This window comes from Mustela nigripes, chromosome 15, assembly GCF_022355385.1.
Source record: "Mustela nigripes isolate SB6536 chromosome 15, MUSNIG.SB6536, whole genome shotgun sequence".
In the NCBI taxonomy this organism is placed as follows: domain Eukaryota; kingdom Metazoa; phylum Chordata; class Mammalia; order Carnivora; family Mustelidae; genus Mustela; species Mustela nigripes.
Window position 1 is genome coordinate 31,665,352 of NC_081571.1, and position 17,363 is coordinate 31,682,714.

The 17,363-nt window shown below is 35.0% G+C and overlaps 1 protein-coding gene across 1 annotated transcript in view; it reads left to right on the plus strand.

Annotated features, from left to right (window-relative positions):
- The window catches only part of VWA8 (von Willebrand factor A domain containing 8), a 326,523-nt gene that overhangs the window by 69,514 nt on the left and 239,646 nt on the right, over positions 1-17,363 (plus strand). Inside the window, exons 10-12 of the mRNA XM_059378120.1 lie at positions 6,901-7,032; positions 8,905-9,039; positions 9,129-9,206. Coding sequence (XP_059234103.1) covers positions 6,901-7,032; positions 8,905-9,039; positions 9,129-9,206 — 345 coding nt within the window. The remainder of the gene's footprint in view (positions 1-6,900; positions 7,033-8,904; positions 9,040-9,128; positions 9,207-17,363) is intronic.

Below are 17,363 nucleotides of genomic sequence, written 5' to 3' on the forward strand. Positions count from 1 at the left end.
CGATCGGGGTCCTGGGATCGAGTCCCGCATCGGGCTCTCTGCTCAGCGGGGAGCCTGCTTCCTTCTCTCTCTCTCTCTCTCTGCCTGCCTCTCAGTGTACTTGTGATTTCTCTCTGTCAAATAAATAAATAAAATCTTTAAAAAAAAAAAAAGAAGTAAAAGGCATTATATTGGTAAGGAAGAAGTAAAACTTTCACTATTTGCAGATGACATGATATTATATAGAGAAAACCCGAAAGACTCTACCAAAAACTACTAGAAGTGATGAATGAATTCAGTAAACTCACAGGATACAAAATCAATATACAAATATCCTTTGCATATCTGTACACTAAGAATAAAGAAGCAGAAGTAGAAATTAAGAAGGCCCCATTTACTGGGACGCCTGGGTGGCTCAGTTGGTTAAGCAGCTGCCTTCAGTTCAGGTCATGATTCCAGCATCCTGGGATTGAGTCCCACATTGGACTCCTTGCTTGGCTGAGAGCCTGCTTTCTCCCCTCTGCCTCTGCCTGCCACTCTGTCTGCCTGTACTAGCTCTAGCTCCTCTCTCTGACAAATAAATAAATAACATCTTAAAAAAAAATCCCATTTACAATTGCACCCCAAATTATAAAATGCCTAGGAATAAACATAACCAAGGAGGCAAAAACACTTGAACTCTGAAAACTATAAAACATTAATAAAAGAAATTGAAGATGACACAAACAAATGGAAAACCTGTTCCATGTTCATGGATTAGGAGAAAAAATATTGTTTAAATGGTCATACAACTCGGGCGCCTGGGTGGCTCAGTGGGTTAAGCCGCTGCCTTCGGCTCAGGTCATGATCTCGGGATCCTGGGATCGAGTCCCGCATCGGGCTCTCTGCTCAGCAGGGAGCCTGCTTCCTTTCCTCTCTCTCTCTGCCTGCCTCTCCGTCTACTTGTGATTTCTCTCTGTCAAATAAATAAATAAAATCTTTAAAAAAAAAAAAAAATAAATGGTCATACAACTCAAAGTAATCTACAGATTTAATGCAGTTCCTATCAAAATACAAACAGTATTTAGAACAAGCGATCCTAAAGTTTGTATGGAATCACAAAAGACTCTAAGTAGTTAAAGCAATCTTAAAAAAGAACAAAACTGGGATCACAATCCCAAATTTCAAGATACATTACAAAGTCATAGTAATCAAAGCATTATGGTACTGGCACAGAAATAGACACATAGATCAAAAGAATAAAATAGAGAACCCAGAAATAAACCCGCAATTATATGATCAATTAATCTTCAACAAAGGAGGCAATAGGCAGCGGGAGAAAGACAGTCTCTTCAACAAATGGTGTTGGGAAAACTGGAAGCTACATGCAAAAGAATGAAACTGGATCACTTTCTTACATATTTAAAAACAAACGCAAAATGGATTAAGGACCTAAATGTGAGATCTGAAACCATAAAAATCTTGGAAGAGATCACAGGGAGTAATTTCTCTGACATCAGCCATAACAACATTTTTCTAGATATGTCTCCTGAGACAAGGGAAACAAAAGCAAAAATAAACTATTGGGACCTCATCAAAATAAAAAGCTGCTGCAAAGCAAAGGACACAGTCAAGAAAACCAAAAAAACAAACTACTTAAATGGGATAAGATATTTGCAAATGACATATTCAATAAAGGGTTCGTATCCAAGATAAATAAACAGTTTATACAACTCCCCCAAACAACACCAAAACCCCCAAACAAACCAATTTAAAAATGAGCAGAAGACATGAACAGACATTTCTGCAAAGTAGACATACAGATGGCCAATAGACATCTGAAAAGATGCATGGCATCATTCATCATCGGAGAAATGGAAATCAAAACCACAGTGAGATATCACCTCACACCTGTGAACATGGCTAAAATCAAATACCCAAGGAACAGCAAGTGTTGGGAAGGATTTGGAGAAAAAGGAACACTTACACAGTGTTGGTAGGACTGCAGACTGGTGTGGTTATATATACAGTGGAATATTTATTACTTGGCCATAAAAGAGAAAGATGTTGGCCATGGGTGAAGCTAGAGAGGATAATGTAATAAGACAAGTAAGTCAGAGAAAGACAAATACCATATGATTTCACTTATATGTGGGGTTTAAGAAACAAAACAAATGAACAAAGGGAAAAGAAAGACTAATAACCAAAAACCTGACTCTTACCTATAGAGCATAAACTGATGATTACCAGAGAGGGGTGGGTGGAATAGGTGAAGGGAATTGAGGGTACACTTACCATGATGAGCACTGAGTGGTGTATAGAGGTGTTGAATCACTATATTGTACACCTGAAACTAATATAACATTGTATGTTAACTCTACTGGAATTAAAAAAAATCAGCTAGTCATACAAATGAGTTAAAGTTATAGAATACCTTTAAGGAGTTGAGTTTTCTAAAGAAAGTAGCTAATACTCCTTCATTTTGTTTTATCTTTATTTTGACCTTTATAATTATGGGGAATAGAGAAAAATGACTGAAGGTCTATATTACAAACAAAAACCATCTAAATTCATTTCAGAGTCTTAAAAATGAAAAGGGAATGATATTACTTAGATAAGATTAGAAAAAGTGGTTATCTTTTTTTGCATTAATAATGTATATAGCTAGTTAAGAAACAGTACTTCTTTTTCCAACTTCTTAGTAGATAAATAAGGGTGGGTGGAGAGCTTAAATTCATTCATCTGAACCTAAAGAACTTTCATTTTATACTATTATTGCACACTGATACATGCAACTAGATCAGAATGTTAAATCACTCACCTTAAAAATGGTAGCAGTCTAGTGATTGGTGTAATTTTTGTTATCTGTCCTGGACAGTCCATTTGGCCCATTTGTTATTTTAAGTTTCTCTATTTTCTCAAGCTAATATTCACAGAAAACCAAAATTTTATATGTCCTCAAATAATTTTGAATTTAGAGGTGAAAATTAAGGCAATATTCTTGAATTGGAAAAAAAAATACTGAACTAAGAATTAGAAATATCTGTTGTAATAGCAAACCAAGAATATACATATGTACACATAATAACTTTTCCTTGATACTCATTTTCTGACCTGCATTGTTATAGAAGTTAATGGATAGTTGAATGTGAATTAGATATCCATTTGAATTCAGGAAAAATTATTACTGAAAATGCAGTCAGCTAAAATTAGGAAAACCTTTTTTTTTCCTAAGCAAGCTATAAAAATAGCTAAAATGTCTTTCATTCCTTGGATAGTACTCATCATATGATGTTGATACTCTGAAAACATGTTTCTGTATTCATAAAATTACTCCTAGATTTTAGTTGACATCTTAAAGAAAATACTCTTCCTCTGAATCTGCTATCCTTTGAGAATGGTATACTTTTCTTACAGTGTAGTAACAAGTTCATTTGTCTTCTAGTACCATGTCTTGGCTCTCAGTCCTTCTTAGGTAAGACTGAGTGGGTCTAATAGACTTGAAAACATGGGTATAGATCTGGAGGTGTTTTGATATTAAAGATAATACTTGAGAGTTTGTAAAGTACAAGTATTAGTTGAATTGGTCACATGGATGGAAGAACCAAAGAGGAGCATATATGGTGAGAAATCCTGCCTGAAGATTGAACACTAGAAGAGCCAATGTTTAAGGATTGGACAGTGTGCCAAGAACCTTCAAATAAGGCAGAGGAAGAGCAGTCAGAGCATACAGATGGTTTGTAGTCTCAAACTGGATTAGATTATTTAAAAAGTGAGCATAGAAAATACAAAAGTTCCACTCCTGAAGTACCCTGATATGTACTGGTCAGGTAAATGAAGAAAAAGAAGAACCTGCCAGAAAGACTGAGAAGGAAGGAGCAATAGAATAGGAGGAAAACTTATTTATTTATTTAGTCAGTTAGTTTGGCAAATAGGGTATTACTGGTGAGCTTAGCAGGAACAGTGCTCATGGAGTGGTGGGAATGCCAGCCAAGAAAAATCAGTGGGCTGAATAGTAAATCAGAGATGAGGAAAGGAGACAGTGATGATCTACTACTTGTAAAATAAGTTTGGTGGTGAGAAGCTGGGTCACTCAAGGATTATGTAGAATCAAGAAATGACATTTTGTTTGTTTCTTGAAATGGGAAGACAAACATCTTCATAGGAAGGAAGGATGTAATCTGTGGAATACATGAATATCTATGGAAATATGGTCTAGGAGAGACAGGAAAGACGTTTCCAGAGCACCACTGTGCCTTGGTTTGGAAAGATCGAAGAACATATTTTTCTATCCAGCATCTGGAATGATGGAATTATCGTTAACTGAGATGGAGAAAGCAGACTTTCAGTGGCTTTTCATTCACTCATAATTAAAGCAGAAGTCCTTTCTACAGAGATGGTGGGAAAAGAAGTGAGGATTGATGGAAATATAGAAGATTTTTTTTTAAAGATTTTATTTATTTATTTGACAGAGATAGATCACAAGTAGGCAGAGAGGCAGGCAGAGAGAGAGAGAGAGAGAGAGAGGAGGAAGTCCCGATGTGGGACTTGATCCCAGGACCCTGAGATCATGACCTGAGCCGAAGGCAGCGGCTTAACCCACTGAGCCACCCAGGCACCCCGAAATATAGAAGATTTTTAAATTAAAAAAAAAAAAGAAAAGAAAATATAGATGATTTTGAGGATTAAAGGGAAAGGATTTAATTTGATTGTTCATATAACAAACGTTTATTGATCACTGACTGTGTCCCATGTATGATTCTAGGTTCTGGAGGTTTGGAGTAAACCAAATAGATACATTTTAATTTTGCTGGTGGAGTTTATATTCTAGCAAAGAATGGGAGGAGTATGTGCCTGAAGGCTCTGTGGTTGGTTGGAGGAGACCTGAAGATGACCTGCTGACACAGGAATGAATTGGTTCGGATGACTCCTAAGGGAGAGTAGTGTTAGTTTGTATTAGTTGCTGATTGGCTTTGGGAAGGAGCCTAGCAGAAACCAAGGGCTACATACTTGTTTGGTAGCCAGGAAATAAGGTATGGAGAATTTCTTTTTTAGTGCTCCACAGCCTAGAAAAAGGTATAAAGAAAATGAATACTTTGGAGGGACAGGATTGGGAATTGTGAGGGAGAGTATGGAGGCTTTGCAGATCAACATATAATTAATATTTCCTTTTATTAAATTATATTTCATAGTTCAAATAACATAATCTGAAAGAAAGTGTTTAAAAAAATACATGAGAATTGTTTGTTTAATTGACATTCCAGAATAGGAGCTACTCATTAATGTTAAATGGTAAAGTAAATGAACTTTGGTTTATTTGATATTCTACTTCTTGCTAACATGTAGTCTGTGAGAATTATATATGTATTTTATTCCTCAGTTACCTTTTTGATTAACAGTCCTTTAAATTTCCTATGCCAGCAGATGGTAATTCATCTTGCAACTTGAGTTCTTTTACTATCTTAGGGTATTCTAGCCTACTATTTTGATTCTACTGAAATATTTTAGCTTGAATTATTTATAAGGACATAACCAGTTATAGCACGTGGTTCAAGGCATTAGTGTTCCTTTTGGGAATACAAGTGCTCTGCAGTCAGTCTTTTATGAAGTTAGGCTGACATTATTATAGGTGGGGTTAAGAACATGCCTTTAGCTAACATATTTGTTTTCTTAGAATTTAACAGTTCTGGGTTCTAAATTCTAATGAATTTAATTACTTTAATTACTTGACTAAGGCCTTACTCCATTGAACCTCCCTTTAAATACAGTGTTAACTTTTTTTTGCATGAAATTAAATTGTCAATAATTGTTATTGTCTATAGCACAAAAGGAGCCCCTACCGAATTATGTGATACTCTGAGAATTTGCATGTATAAAAGGCATACTACATAAGACTTACATTTTTTAATGGTAGCACAAATAGACAATTTTTCTTAGGCTTGGGTAAAGGAATAAGTATTGTCCTAAGTACTTCTGACATCAAAAAGACTTGAATTGGGTTGTTTGACTTAGAACATTGAGCTTGAAGATAATTTCTTCCCCTAAATCTATTTTCTGGATTTGGGTCATTCTGCTGAGTAAGCAGTGATCTGTTCTTGCATTGAGGGTCAGTTCTTTCACTATAGTGCTAATGTTCTAAAACTAAGGTAGGATTTTGACGGGGGTGGGGACCATTTCTGCCTGTTAAATACTAAAAATGAGTTAATCTTTTCATATCTAACATGCTGTTATTCTAGGGCATAGGATTTAATTAATTTTCAATTACTATTCTCATTTTCCATAAATTTGTATTCTTTGTGTGCATTCTTTATATAACCAGCTGGAATGAGAACTATAACCAAGCATTAGAGCATTGATAATTGGTCCACATGGAGAAAGAATCAGTGGTCTTGGTGTTTTACATCCAGTTTGACAAATACTGAGAACATACACCAAAGCAGGCACTGTGCCAGATACTGTGGAAGACTGTTAGAATTTATTATAATCAGTTAGTCTAACCACACAAGCAAACAGCGGAATGGTGTCCAGGAAGTTCTGGCTTCATGAATTTCAGGCAACATTAACGTAAGTTGATTTAAGAAGTCAACCAAAATAAGTCTTATTTTACTTTAACATGTTGTCAAGAGTCTCATCGTCCTTTCCAGGAAACTGGAACCTTTGATTAACAAGAAGTGTAGGCTGCAGACTGTTACCAGCTCAGGAGTTCAGCGACTCCCTTTCCTGTCATTTAGTAAATTTTAGGAACTATTTGCATATCACCTGAGTAATTGGCTTAAGGAGAATGGCATTTGTAAAAACAGGAAGAAAGTTGTCATTACTTTTTTACCTCTACTTTTATACTATAGAGTGAGTTTCAGTTCTAAATGGTATCCAGAAAACTGGATATCCAGCACTAACACTAAAATAAAAAGTAAATCACACAATTTTCTTGTAATTTTGTAGCGCTTTGAACTCCAAGATTCAGAAAGCTCTGTGCTTCCTAAAGAGGTGGTGAGAGTGGAGAGGCTGACGGAGAGTCCTGCCCCCCAAGCTATGGTCACTGTCCAGATAGCAGACAAAGAGGTGACCATTCAGGTAATGGGTTGAGCTTGATACTTTCTAAGATGTGCTTTGTTCCGCCCATTTTTATGACCTAATTTGGTTTTTGATCTCCTTGTAAGCCTCTGGTTCTGTAGGGTCACATCTGTATATCTGTATCTTTATCTATCTGTGTCTCCACAGTCATGTATATTTGTAAATTGGAAAAGTTCAGGAAAAACATAGGGATAACCTTTCATCGAAAACCAAAGTTGACTTCTGGGAAAATCATGTCAAGTACTGAATAAAGCATTGTGTATTCCAAGCCCTTGGTAAGAAATAGTGTTTTCAAACATATTTGAGGAGCTAAGGAACACTCTTTTCAAATAAAATCGTTCTTAGCTACATGCACTATTTAAAAGAGGAGCTATTCTAGTTGTGCAGTGTTTAGAAGAAGGGAAGGATATTTGGTCACAGAACTCCATCTGCTTGCTCTGCCTCCCTTTCTTGTAACCCTTTGAGGGCCCTGAGAACCCCAAGAAGTGATGAGATACTGTCCCTAGAAAACAGAGCATGAAAAACATAGACTTAAATGTATTGTAAGTGAATGTAGGAAAGAAAAATGCTTGCCTTATGTGCCAGCGCACACTTTAATTATAAACTTTCAATGTGCTTTAATGGGATATTATTAATATTTATTAATGTTGCTGTATTTATTCATTCGTCAAATTGAACGTTGATTATGTCTACTATAAGCCAGGGTCTATATTAAGAATTATTAGTGCCCATTCTGTATTAGTCACTGTATTTGTCTCTTTGCATATATTATGCCACTAAATCCTCCAATAACCCTGGAGGCAAGTTTTATTAGGTCCATTTTATAGATTAGAAACTGAGATGTAAAGAGGGCAATCAGTTCACTCATGGTCACCAGGTAAGAAATGTCATAGATGAGATTTCTAAACATGATCACTTTCATTACACTCTTCTGTCTCCTTCAGATGAATGACCTTTCTAGGCTGATGGTCTCAATAGAGACAGATGAGTAAGGGCCGCATTGGAATGTCTGTGGAGATATAGAATGACCTGAGTCTTGAGGGATGACGTAGGAATTCTCTAGTGACTCAGGAGTGGAAAGGTGATAGGACACTTTAGGCAGGTTAAACAGTATGTCCAGAGGCATGAGATATGAGCAAGATTTCATTATTTACTTCCCTATGGTAATGGCTTTCTGACCTCATTGCCTTCAGGCTCTTCCAGTCCACCTTCTATGTCAACACCAGAATGATCTTTCCTAAACTCAAATCTGATCTTGTCGTTTTCAAACTTACAGTTCTGTAGGGTTCATGTTGTGTACAGTATGATCGAGTCCTCAGCAGAACAAGGAAATCTTCTCACTGTAGGGTCCCCAGGAGACTAATAAGGAGTAGTTGGGAAACAAAAGAAGTAGGTGTGAGGGATAGGAAGAGAGATTCTAAGAACAGGTGCTTCTGAGTGGTAAACTCAAAGTGGAAAAGGATTTGTAGACATGGATTTTAGAAATCAGATCATTGGTGACTTTGGAGAGTCCCAGTAGACTGACTCTAAAATTCAGTACTTAGCACTGGAATTTGGACAAAAACCTTCATTTTCAAGTAGTGATATTATTATTATAAGTTATAAATAGCCTAAAAATGACATGATTCTTATGAAAATATTTGACAGCACTGGGCTTTAATTTTAGAGAGATGATTGATTTGGAGGGCTGATGGTAATGATCACATCTGTGAATGAGAAAGTAGTTGTTGCTCTATTGAAATATCAAAACCAGTATAGAATTGAATTGAGCAGGGAATTATTAGGGGCTTCTAAATGGCAGTTATGTGCTTCCTTTTACTAATGCTTTGAGAAAAACATATGCATATTATATTTACTTCTCTTTAATTATAGGTGCCAGCTGGGACCAGGCCAGTAAATCAGCCTTGTACATCAGACCATTTTATACAAACTTTAAGCCATAAACAACTACTGGCTGAGATGATGCAGTCTCACATGGTTAAGGACATATGTTTAATTGGAGGAAAAGTAAGAATAGCAGTTTCACTGTAGATTTCTCTTTGCTGGCTTTTGGATATTTTGACTTATCCCTTGAATGATTGTATTTCCATTTGTAGGGTTGTGGAAAAACGGTCATTGCTAAGAACTTTGCAGATAACTTAGGATACAACATAGAACCCATCATGCTCTATCAGGTATGAGACTCATTGTTAGCACTTGGATTATGAACATACATATGTGGGCCATCAGTAGAACTTAATGAGTATTCTTCCTTGAGTTATGACCTGTTAATTTTGATGTATATAAATAACAACAATCAAATTGGGATACAATGATAATTATTTGGAAACTTTTGAAAGTGCATTTTAGGAGATCTCATGTGCACAACATATCGGGGTCTGCTTTTCAAGAGAGATGTAATTTATCTGCATGTGCACACAAACACAGAACACATTTAGTAGTAATTTGAAAATCTAAACAAAATGGCAGATAATTAGGTATTCATTGAATAGACTATTTTTTATTATGGAAAAATACATAAAATTTACCATTTTAATCATTTTTAAGTATATAGTTCACTGGAATTAGGTGTTATGTAACCATCACCACTATCTATTTTCAGAACTTATTATTTTCTTTCCTGTATCTCCCTCTCCCTTTCACCCATTTTGTCCTTCCCTCCACCCCCTCCCCTCCGGCAACCACCAGTTTGTTCTCTGTGTTTACAGGTCTGTTTCTGCTTTTTGTTTGTTTATTCATTTTGTTTTTTAGATTCCACATGTAAGTGAAATCATATGGTATTTGTCTTTCTTTGTCTGACTTATTTCCAGAACTCTTGTATTCCAAGTTCTATATTCATTAAACAATAACTTTCTACCCCACCCCCCATCCCCACCCCAGACTCTGGTAATGTCTGTATTACTTTCCAGTCCTTATGAGTTTGCCTATTCTAGTTACCTCTTTTTAAATAATATCAAACACTTTTTGTCATTTTGTCTCTATTTTACTTAGAATGATGTTTTCAAGGTTCATTCATGTTATAGGACATATCAGAATTTTATTTCTTTTCATGGCTTGATACTGTTCTATTGTATGGATGTACTACTTTTTGTTTATTCAGATGTTGATGAAAGCTCTGGTTGTTTCCACCTTTTGATTATTGTGAATAGTGCTATTGTAAACATTGGTGTATGAGTACCTATTTGAGTCCCTGCTTTTAGTTCTTTTAGGTATATACCTAGAAGCGGCATTGCTGAACCATATTGTAATTCTGTGTTTAACTTTTTGAGGAGCTGTTAAACTGTTTTCCATAGAAGCAGCACCGTTTTGTATTCCCACCAGCAGTGTGTGGAGTGGTAACTCCTTGTACTTTTGATTTGCATTTCCCTGATGACTAATAAGATTAGGTATCTTTTGATGTGTTTATTGGCTGTTGTATGTCTTATTTGGAGAAATGCCTATTCAAGTTCTTGCTTGTATTTCAATTGGGTTGTCTTTTTGTTGCTGAGTTGTAGGAGTTCTTTAAATATTCTGGATATGGGCACCTGGATGGCTCAGTGGGTTGGGCTGCTGCCTTCGGTTTAGGTCATAATCTCAGGGTCCTGGGATTGAGTCCCGCATCGGGCTCTCTGCTCAGCGGGGAGCCTGCTTCCCTCTCTCTCTTCCTGCCTCTCTGTCTACTTGTGATCTCTGTCTGTCAAATAAACAAATAAAATCTTTAAAATATAAATCTTTAAAATATATATATATATATGTATGTGTGTGTATATATATATATTTTTTCTGGATAATAACCGATTTTCAATCATGATTTGCAGATATTTTCTCCTATTCTGTAGATGTCTTTTCACTCTTAATACTATCCATTGATGCACAGAAGTTTTTAATTTTGAAAGTCTGATTTATCTTTTGATTATTGTTGCCTATGTTTTTGGTGTTATATACCATAAATCTTTGCCAAGTCCAACATCATGAATTTTCTGTTTTGTTCTAATGTTATAGTTTTAGGTCTTACGTTTAGGTCTTTGATCCCTTGGTCCATTTTGAATTAATTTTTGTATATAGTGAAAAGTAAGGGTCCAACTTCAAATCATTTGGATGTGAATATCCAATTTTTCCAGCACCATATGTTGAAAAGTCTTTTCCTCATGGGATAGTCTTGGCATCCTTGTCAAAAATCAATTGACCATATATGCCAGAGTTTATTTCTGGGCTTTCTCTTCTATTCCCTTTGTCTGTCTGTCCTTATGTCAGTTCCACCCTGTTTTGATTGCTATAGCTTTGTGGTAAGTTTTAAAGTCAGGAAGTATGCAACCCCAACTTTGTTTTCTTTTCCAGGGTTGTTTTGGATATTCAGGGTTCCTTGAGTTTCTATTTGAATCTTAGGATAAGTTTTTCTATTTATGAAGAAAAGTGCTATTGAGATTTTGAGAGAGATTGTGCTGAATCTATAGATCACTTTGGATAATATTGTCATCTTAATATTAAGTCTTTCAATCTGTGAACATGAATGTCTTCTCAGATATTTGTCTTCTTTAATTTCAGTAATGTTTTATAGTTTTCAGTCCATGAGTCTTTTATCTTCTTGGTTAAATTTATTCCTAAGTATTTTTGAATAGATTATTTTTGTGAATGTACATGTTGTATATAGTATGAAAAAAGCAAACTTACAGTTGGTAATTTTATAGAGTAGAATTTTCTCGCATGTATTTGTTTATAATGATACCTCCTAAGATATTTTTATCCTGCTAATTTATTGATTCTATATTTTAGTCTTTGGGTGGTTATGATATCTTTTTACTTCTAGTAGAGTCTCTGTTTCTATTCTTTGAACAATTTTTGAAGTAGATGTGATATTATTAACTTACATTTTAGGTTGTATTTTGCATTTTTTGTTTATTCTTTAATTAAGCTTTCTTATTGTTACTGACACAAATATACTGAACATTAAGATTATTTTTATTTTTGAGAAATGACATTTAAACCAGTTACTTATTGTGACTTTGGGTTATAGAAAATGTTGGCAGTTCATATTTCAGAGTGTTGAGAAGATTCCTTTCTGTGCTGCTTTAGGTTACTTTGTGCCTATTGGTTGAATTGGCCAGAATTTAAATAAAATCTATGAAGAAGCATATGATCCAAGTTTATGAAATCATGAAGAAAATAAAGGTGATGAGATTAAAATAGTAGCCTTGGTTTTTAGATATAAACATGTAGAGAAAAGAAAATAAACTTCTACACTGTACAGGAGATGGCAAGTCTTGGAACCCACTGAAAATATATTTTGAAATGAGTTTCTATAAATTGACTGTAGACCTACTGGCTTTTTAAAGAGAATTAAGGAAATTGGGAGAGGGAGTTTATCTTAAACTTTAATGTATGGAAGATGCCATGAAGAATACCCTGCTGTCATATAGAATCACTCCTCTTGATGTCTTTGCAGAGATCAGAAAGCAGATGGTTAGCTCAGTGTGCTAGTTCATATGTCTCTGCCCTTACATAGCTCATGTTAGAAGTGATCTGAAGATGGCATTTTATCACCTTACCAAATGCTTAACTATCACCTTTCTAATTTCCAATGCAAATACTTTTCTACCAAATAATGGGTGGGGCCCAAATCATTAATTATTTGTCACATTAGTTATATTTTACTCTCTATTTTATATTCCACTTAAAGTCAAGGATAAATACAAGCCTAATCTATTTCCCAGGTGCTACTGCATTCAACTCATATGGAGAAGACCTTTTGAGGATGATACTTCTTTTCTCTATAACTCCAACCTAATTTATTATTGCTATTCTAATTTGTTTTTTCTATCTTTCTAAAATTAGACACATTATATTTTCTCCACATTAAAAAAAAAAACTGCCATTCTACTGAAAGCTGAAAATAATTTAGCTTTATAAATTTTTCCAAATAATACTGTTTCTGTATTAGGTTTTTGTAGTCAGTTTATGGTGATTTGGTAGTGCTTAATTATCCTAAGATTATATGCTTGAACTGTGAAAACTATGGTCACCTTATTCTGCTATTCATTAAAAAGAAGAACCAAGCAAGAGAGTATATATGTATTCACCAATTCAAATCTCAGCTCTGCTGGAAAATTACCCAAAGTATCCTGCCAGCGAGAATGTTTTCTTTATATGTGAAAGAATTACTTTAAGAGACCAAGAACAGATTTCTTATATATTTTTGGAGAGTGACAGCAAGCTAATAAAAATACTATTTTAATGTTTTTTGAGGGGGTTGTTTGTTTTTTACTTTCTTGTTCAGTTTGTTGATTGATGCATAAACAAAGGTAGGAAAATTCTACCATTAAAGATTGGGGAAACTGGCACAGAGATAATTATGCAAATTAATTGCATATTCTGGAAACCCCTTTTCTAATTTTGCTTTTCTTCTAGAAATATCTAGAAGAAAAGTGGTTTCTGAAAGCATAGACTTCAGAAAAGGATAAAGAAATATAAAAATGTAGGTGAGATTTGATTCCCTCCCTCTCCATATAGATTCTTTCCTGAACTGGATCAAAGCATAAATTAGGCACTGTATGGTCATCTGCAGTTTTGTAAACTGTTAATCAGTTGGTTTTCATGATAGAAGCCAAGCTCCTGAGATCAAATATAAGACCCTTTTTTGTTCACATTTTCATATGTAGAGCTCATTGATCTCTATGGGAGAGAGGAATTAATTTAATAGAATTAAAGATGGGTTTGGATTTTATAATAACATAATCTATATTAATGAAAAACGTCTGAACGTTTGAGCCAACATAGAGAATTTAGTGGGAATAAGTAATCCAACATCTGTTTTCCTAGAAGATGTGAAGATTTCGCTGTTATTTGTACATGTATAAAGCTACACTTAATCTGTGGGTTTTGCTTTATTTTTAGACTTGGCTATTTTTAGAACTGGATTTCATATGAAGAAAAAGAAAAACAGAGCCTTAACACAAATTTGTGGCAGTACATAAAATAAGTTTTATAATAGGTTATAAAAATCTTAAATCACTTGGCTCAAGTGTTAGGTCAGATTCTTTTAACTGGTTATTCTTTTTTTAGTGTTGAAGCCAGTGATTTCATAGTACTGAAGAAATCCAAGTTATTATTCTTTTCCTTCACAACAGATAAAGGCGTGTTTCCAGATTTCTTTCCACACCATCATAAACAGCACCAGATCTGAGATATCTTTCTTTTGTTAAAGTACTAGTTGGATAAAAGCCAAGTCAACTCCGATAAAAATTTTAAGAACAAATAAGTTCATGGCACTTTTAATGAAAATAATCACTATCTAAAACATACTGAAATGTTAGAGTCATTTTTAATTTTTAGCTAAGTTTTTCTTCCTATAGCTAAACTCAAACCAAATCCTTTTTTCCATCTTCCATCTAATCTACGATCTCTACTTCTTCCTGTTTATCCAAATACAGTGGAAAGTCTCCTCCTTTCATTCTCTGTCCTTTGTTGTTACTGCTCTATGTCTTGGATTTATTTACTCACTTCTTGTCTTTGCCTTGACTTTGTACTTTTCTCTCATCAGGATTTTAAGATAGCTGTATTCACTTAAATGATTAATATTTAACCTTGAGGCTGACTTTCTACATGATTCCGTGTAGCTCCTCTTGTTTTCTTGATTCCATATTTTGCTACCATCTGTCATCCTTCCTGTCTTCTTTGTATTTTTTCTTTTCCCACCTACTAACCTTCATAAGGCCATCAGAGATTTTACTTACCTCAGCTCCTTCAAATTTCTTCTATTATAAAATTTATTTTTAAAGAACAATATATGTCATCATCACATAAGAACTTGAAAATGGTTGACTTGAGTAATCCTTTTCAACTCCCAGGATTACTAAGGCTCCTGTCTCATGTCTTCTTCAGATTCTTCTTTTTAATGATGTGGCTTTGACTCCTACCTCCTTTGAATAGAATGTGCTTTGAAATTTATTGCAGTCCATCAAGGTATAAAATTTAGTGCATGTAAACATTTAAAGATTAACAGAATAAAATTTCCCTTCTAATTTGAAGGGATGTTTTTATTCAATATGATTCCATATTTCTTGCCTGTAATGTCAGAGTTATGCTACATGGACCAATAACTAAATGTTGTTTGCATAATTTCATAGATAAGTTATTGTGCATTATGCTATTTATAATTACAAAATTATAAGTATTATACATCGTACGGAATAGTTACCTCAGTAAATTTCATCAGGGTACTAATAAGCAGGAGGCAGTTGCACACACAGGGAATTTTACAAGTCAAATTGTAAAGCCACAAACTACAGCTGTACTCCACAAGCTACTTCAGAAATATATTTTATTGGAAACAGAGTATAAATGACAGATATCATTTGTCATAAATGACAGGTGTCAGATATCACCATTTTTGGAAAAGGCAACTCAAGATTATGCTCAGCTAATTTCAAAGTGGCCATTGTGTTTATTGCCTGTGTTTATTTATTACATTTCTTCATTTTAGAAATGAATAATGAATACAACTCATATACATCAAAATTGTTTTTAGGCACAGGTATCATTTCTTTCCTTAACTCGTTTTTAAGATTTTCACATAGTGCTTATGCTTTATTTTTATGTAAAAATGCCACAAGCTTTATTATCCATGTTTTGCAGCTTCAAAGAAATGAAGTAATAACGTCTCTAATTATTTGAATGCACACTTCATACCTCAAACACACGGGAAAGCTAGTTGTTTCATGCAGAAGTTATATAAAGAAGCAGTTTTAGAGTGCTAGCTAATTACTTCAATAAAAAGCCAGTCTCTTGTCACTTTAACAAGAAAAAATATCCATCAAACATATAATTTAAACAATAGGTTGAATCAGAAGATGTGGTAATATAATGGGAGGGTTCTGTGAACATTTCTAAAAACAATCTGTGGCTGTTATTTAGAACTGAATATATACTCTCTTCTTCTGGAGATTTAATTCAGGATGTATTTAGAAAACAACTCATTTCTCTCTTCTAGTTAGCCTGAACAGCATGTTTATGCACATTCTGTTACTGTCTTCCTATTCCTTTTATGGGCAATTAAGGGCTTTTTTTTTAAAGGAGAGCCAAACAAAGGGGTGATATTACTCTATATCAGGGTTGATGACCTCTTTCTTTAATGGGCTGGATCATAAATATTTGGACTTTGTGGACCAAGTGGACCCTCTTGAAACAACTCAACTCTGCTCTTGCAGTAGTAAAGGAGCCACAGGCAATCCGTGACTAATGTATCTGTGTTCTACCTTATCACAGTTTTGGTGTTTTTGTTGTTTTTTTTTTAAATATTAAATTAGGGACACCTGGGTGACTCAGTCAGTTAAGCTGCTGCCTTTGGCTCAGGTCATGATCCCAGGGTCCTGGGATGGAGCCCCACATCGGGCTCTCTGCTCAGCAGGGAGCCTGCTTCCTCCTCTTTCTCTCTCTGCCTGCCTCTCTGCCTACTTGTGATCTCTGTCTATCAAATAGATAAATAAATAATCTTTTCTAAAAAATTGCCAAAATGTCAGAAAGGACCCCAATCAAGCACTTGTTCAGTCATTCTGCAGTGGAAGAGTTCTATAAATATAACTTAGGTCTTTAATAAGAGGAAAAAAGTAGGACACTGTCTAAAGCTGCCTCCCTGTCACACATGCCCAAAGGCGGAAGAGGTCCTACCACAAAGCAAACTAAACCTAATATAACTATATAGCATCTCCAAAATGTCAGGAGTGAACTGACTAAGGCAAAGTGTTTCACATCAGACTCCTTGCTCAGCAGGGAGCCTGCTTCTCTCTCCACCTCTGCTTGCTTGTGCGTGCTCTCTCTCATTCTCTCTCTCTCTGACGAATGAATAAAATCTTTTAAAAAAATATTAAATTAAATTTTTATTTATTTATTTGAGAGAGAGAGCAAACATGAGTGGGGGGAGAGGCAGAGGGAGAGAGATGAGCAGACTTCCCACTGAGGAGGGATACACGGCTTGATCATGGGACCCCGAGATCATGACCTGAAGGAAGGTGGATGGATGCTTAACAGACTGAGCTACCCAGGCACCCCTTTGGTGTTTTGTTTATAATTCAGGTTTTGGTTTTTGTTTTTTAATTGAGGTGCAATTCACGTATAGTAAAATCATACAGTAAAATTTGTGTATGTTGCAAATGACAGACACATTTGGTCATATAACCACTACCACAATTGAGATAATGGAACAATTACATAAGCTTAAAAAATTCCCTTGTGCCTCTTTGTAGCCACTCCTCCCTGACATGAGTAACCACTGTTTGGTGTTCTCTCTCTATTTTGCCTTTTCTAGAATGGCATATAAATGGATTTAAACACCCTTTTGAGTCTGGTTTCTTTCACTT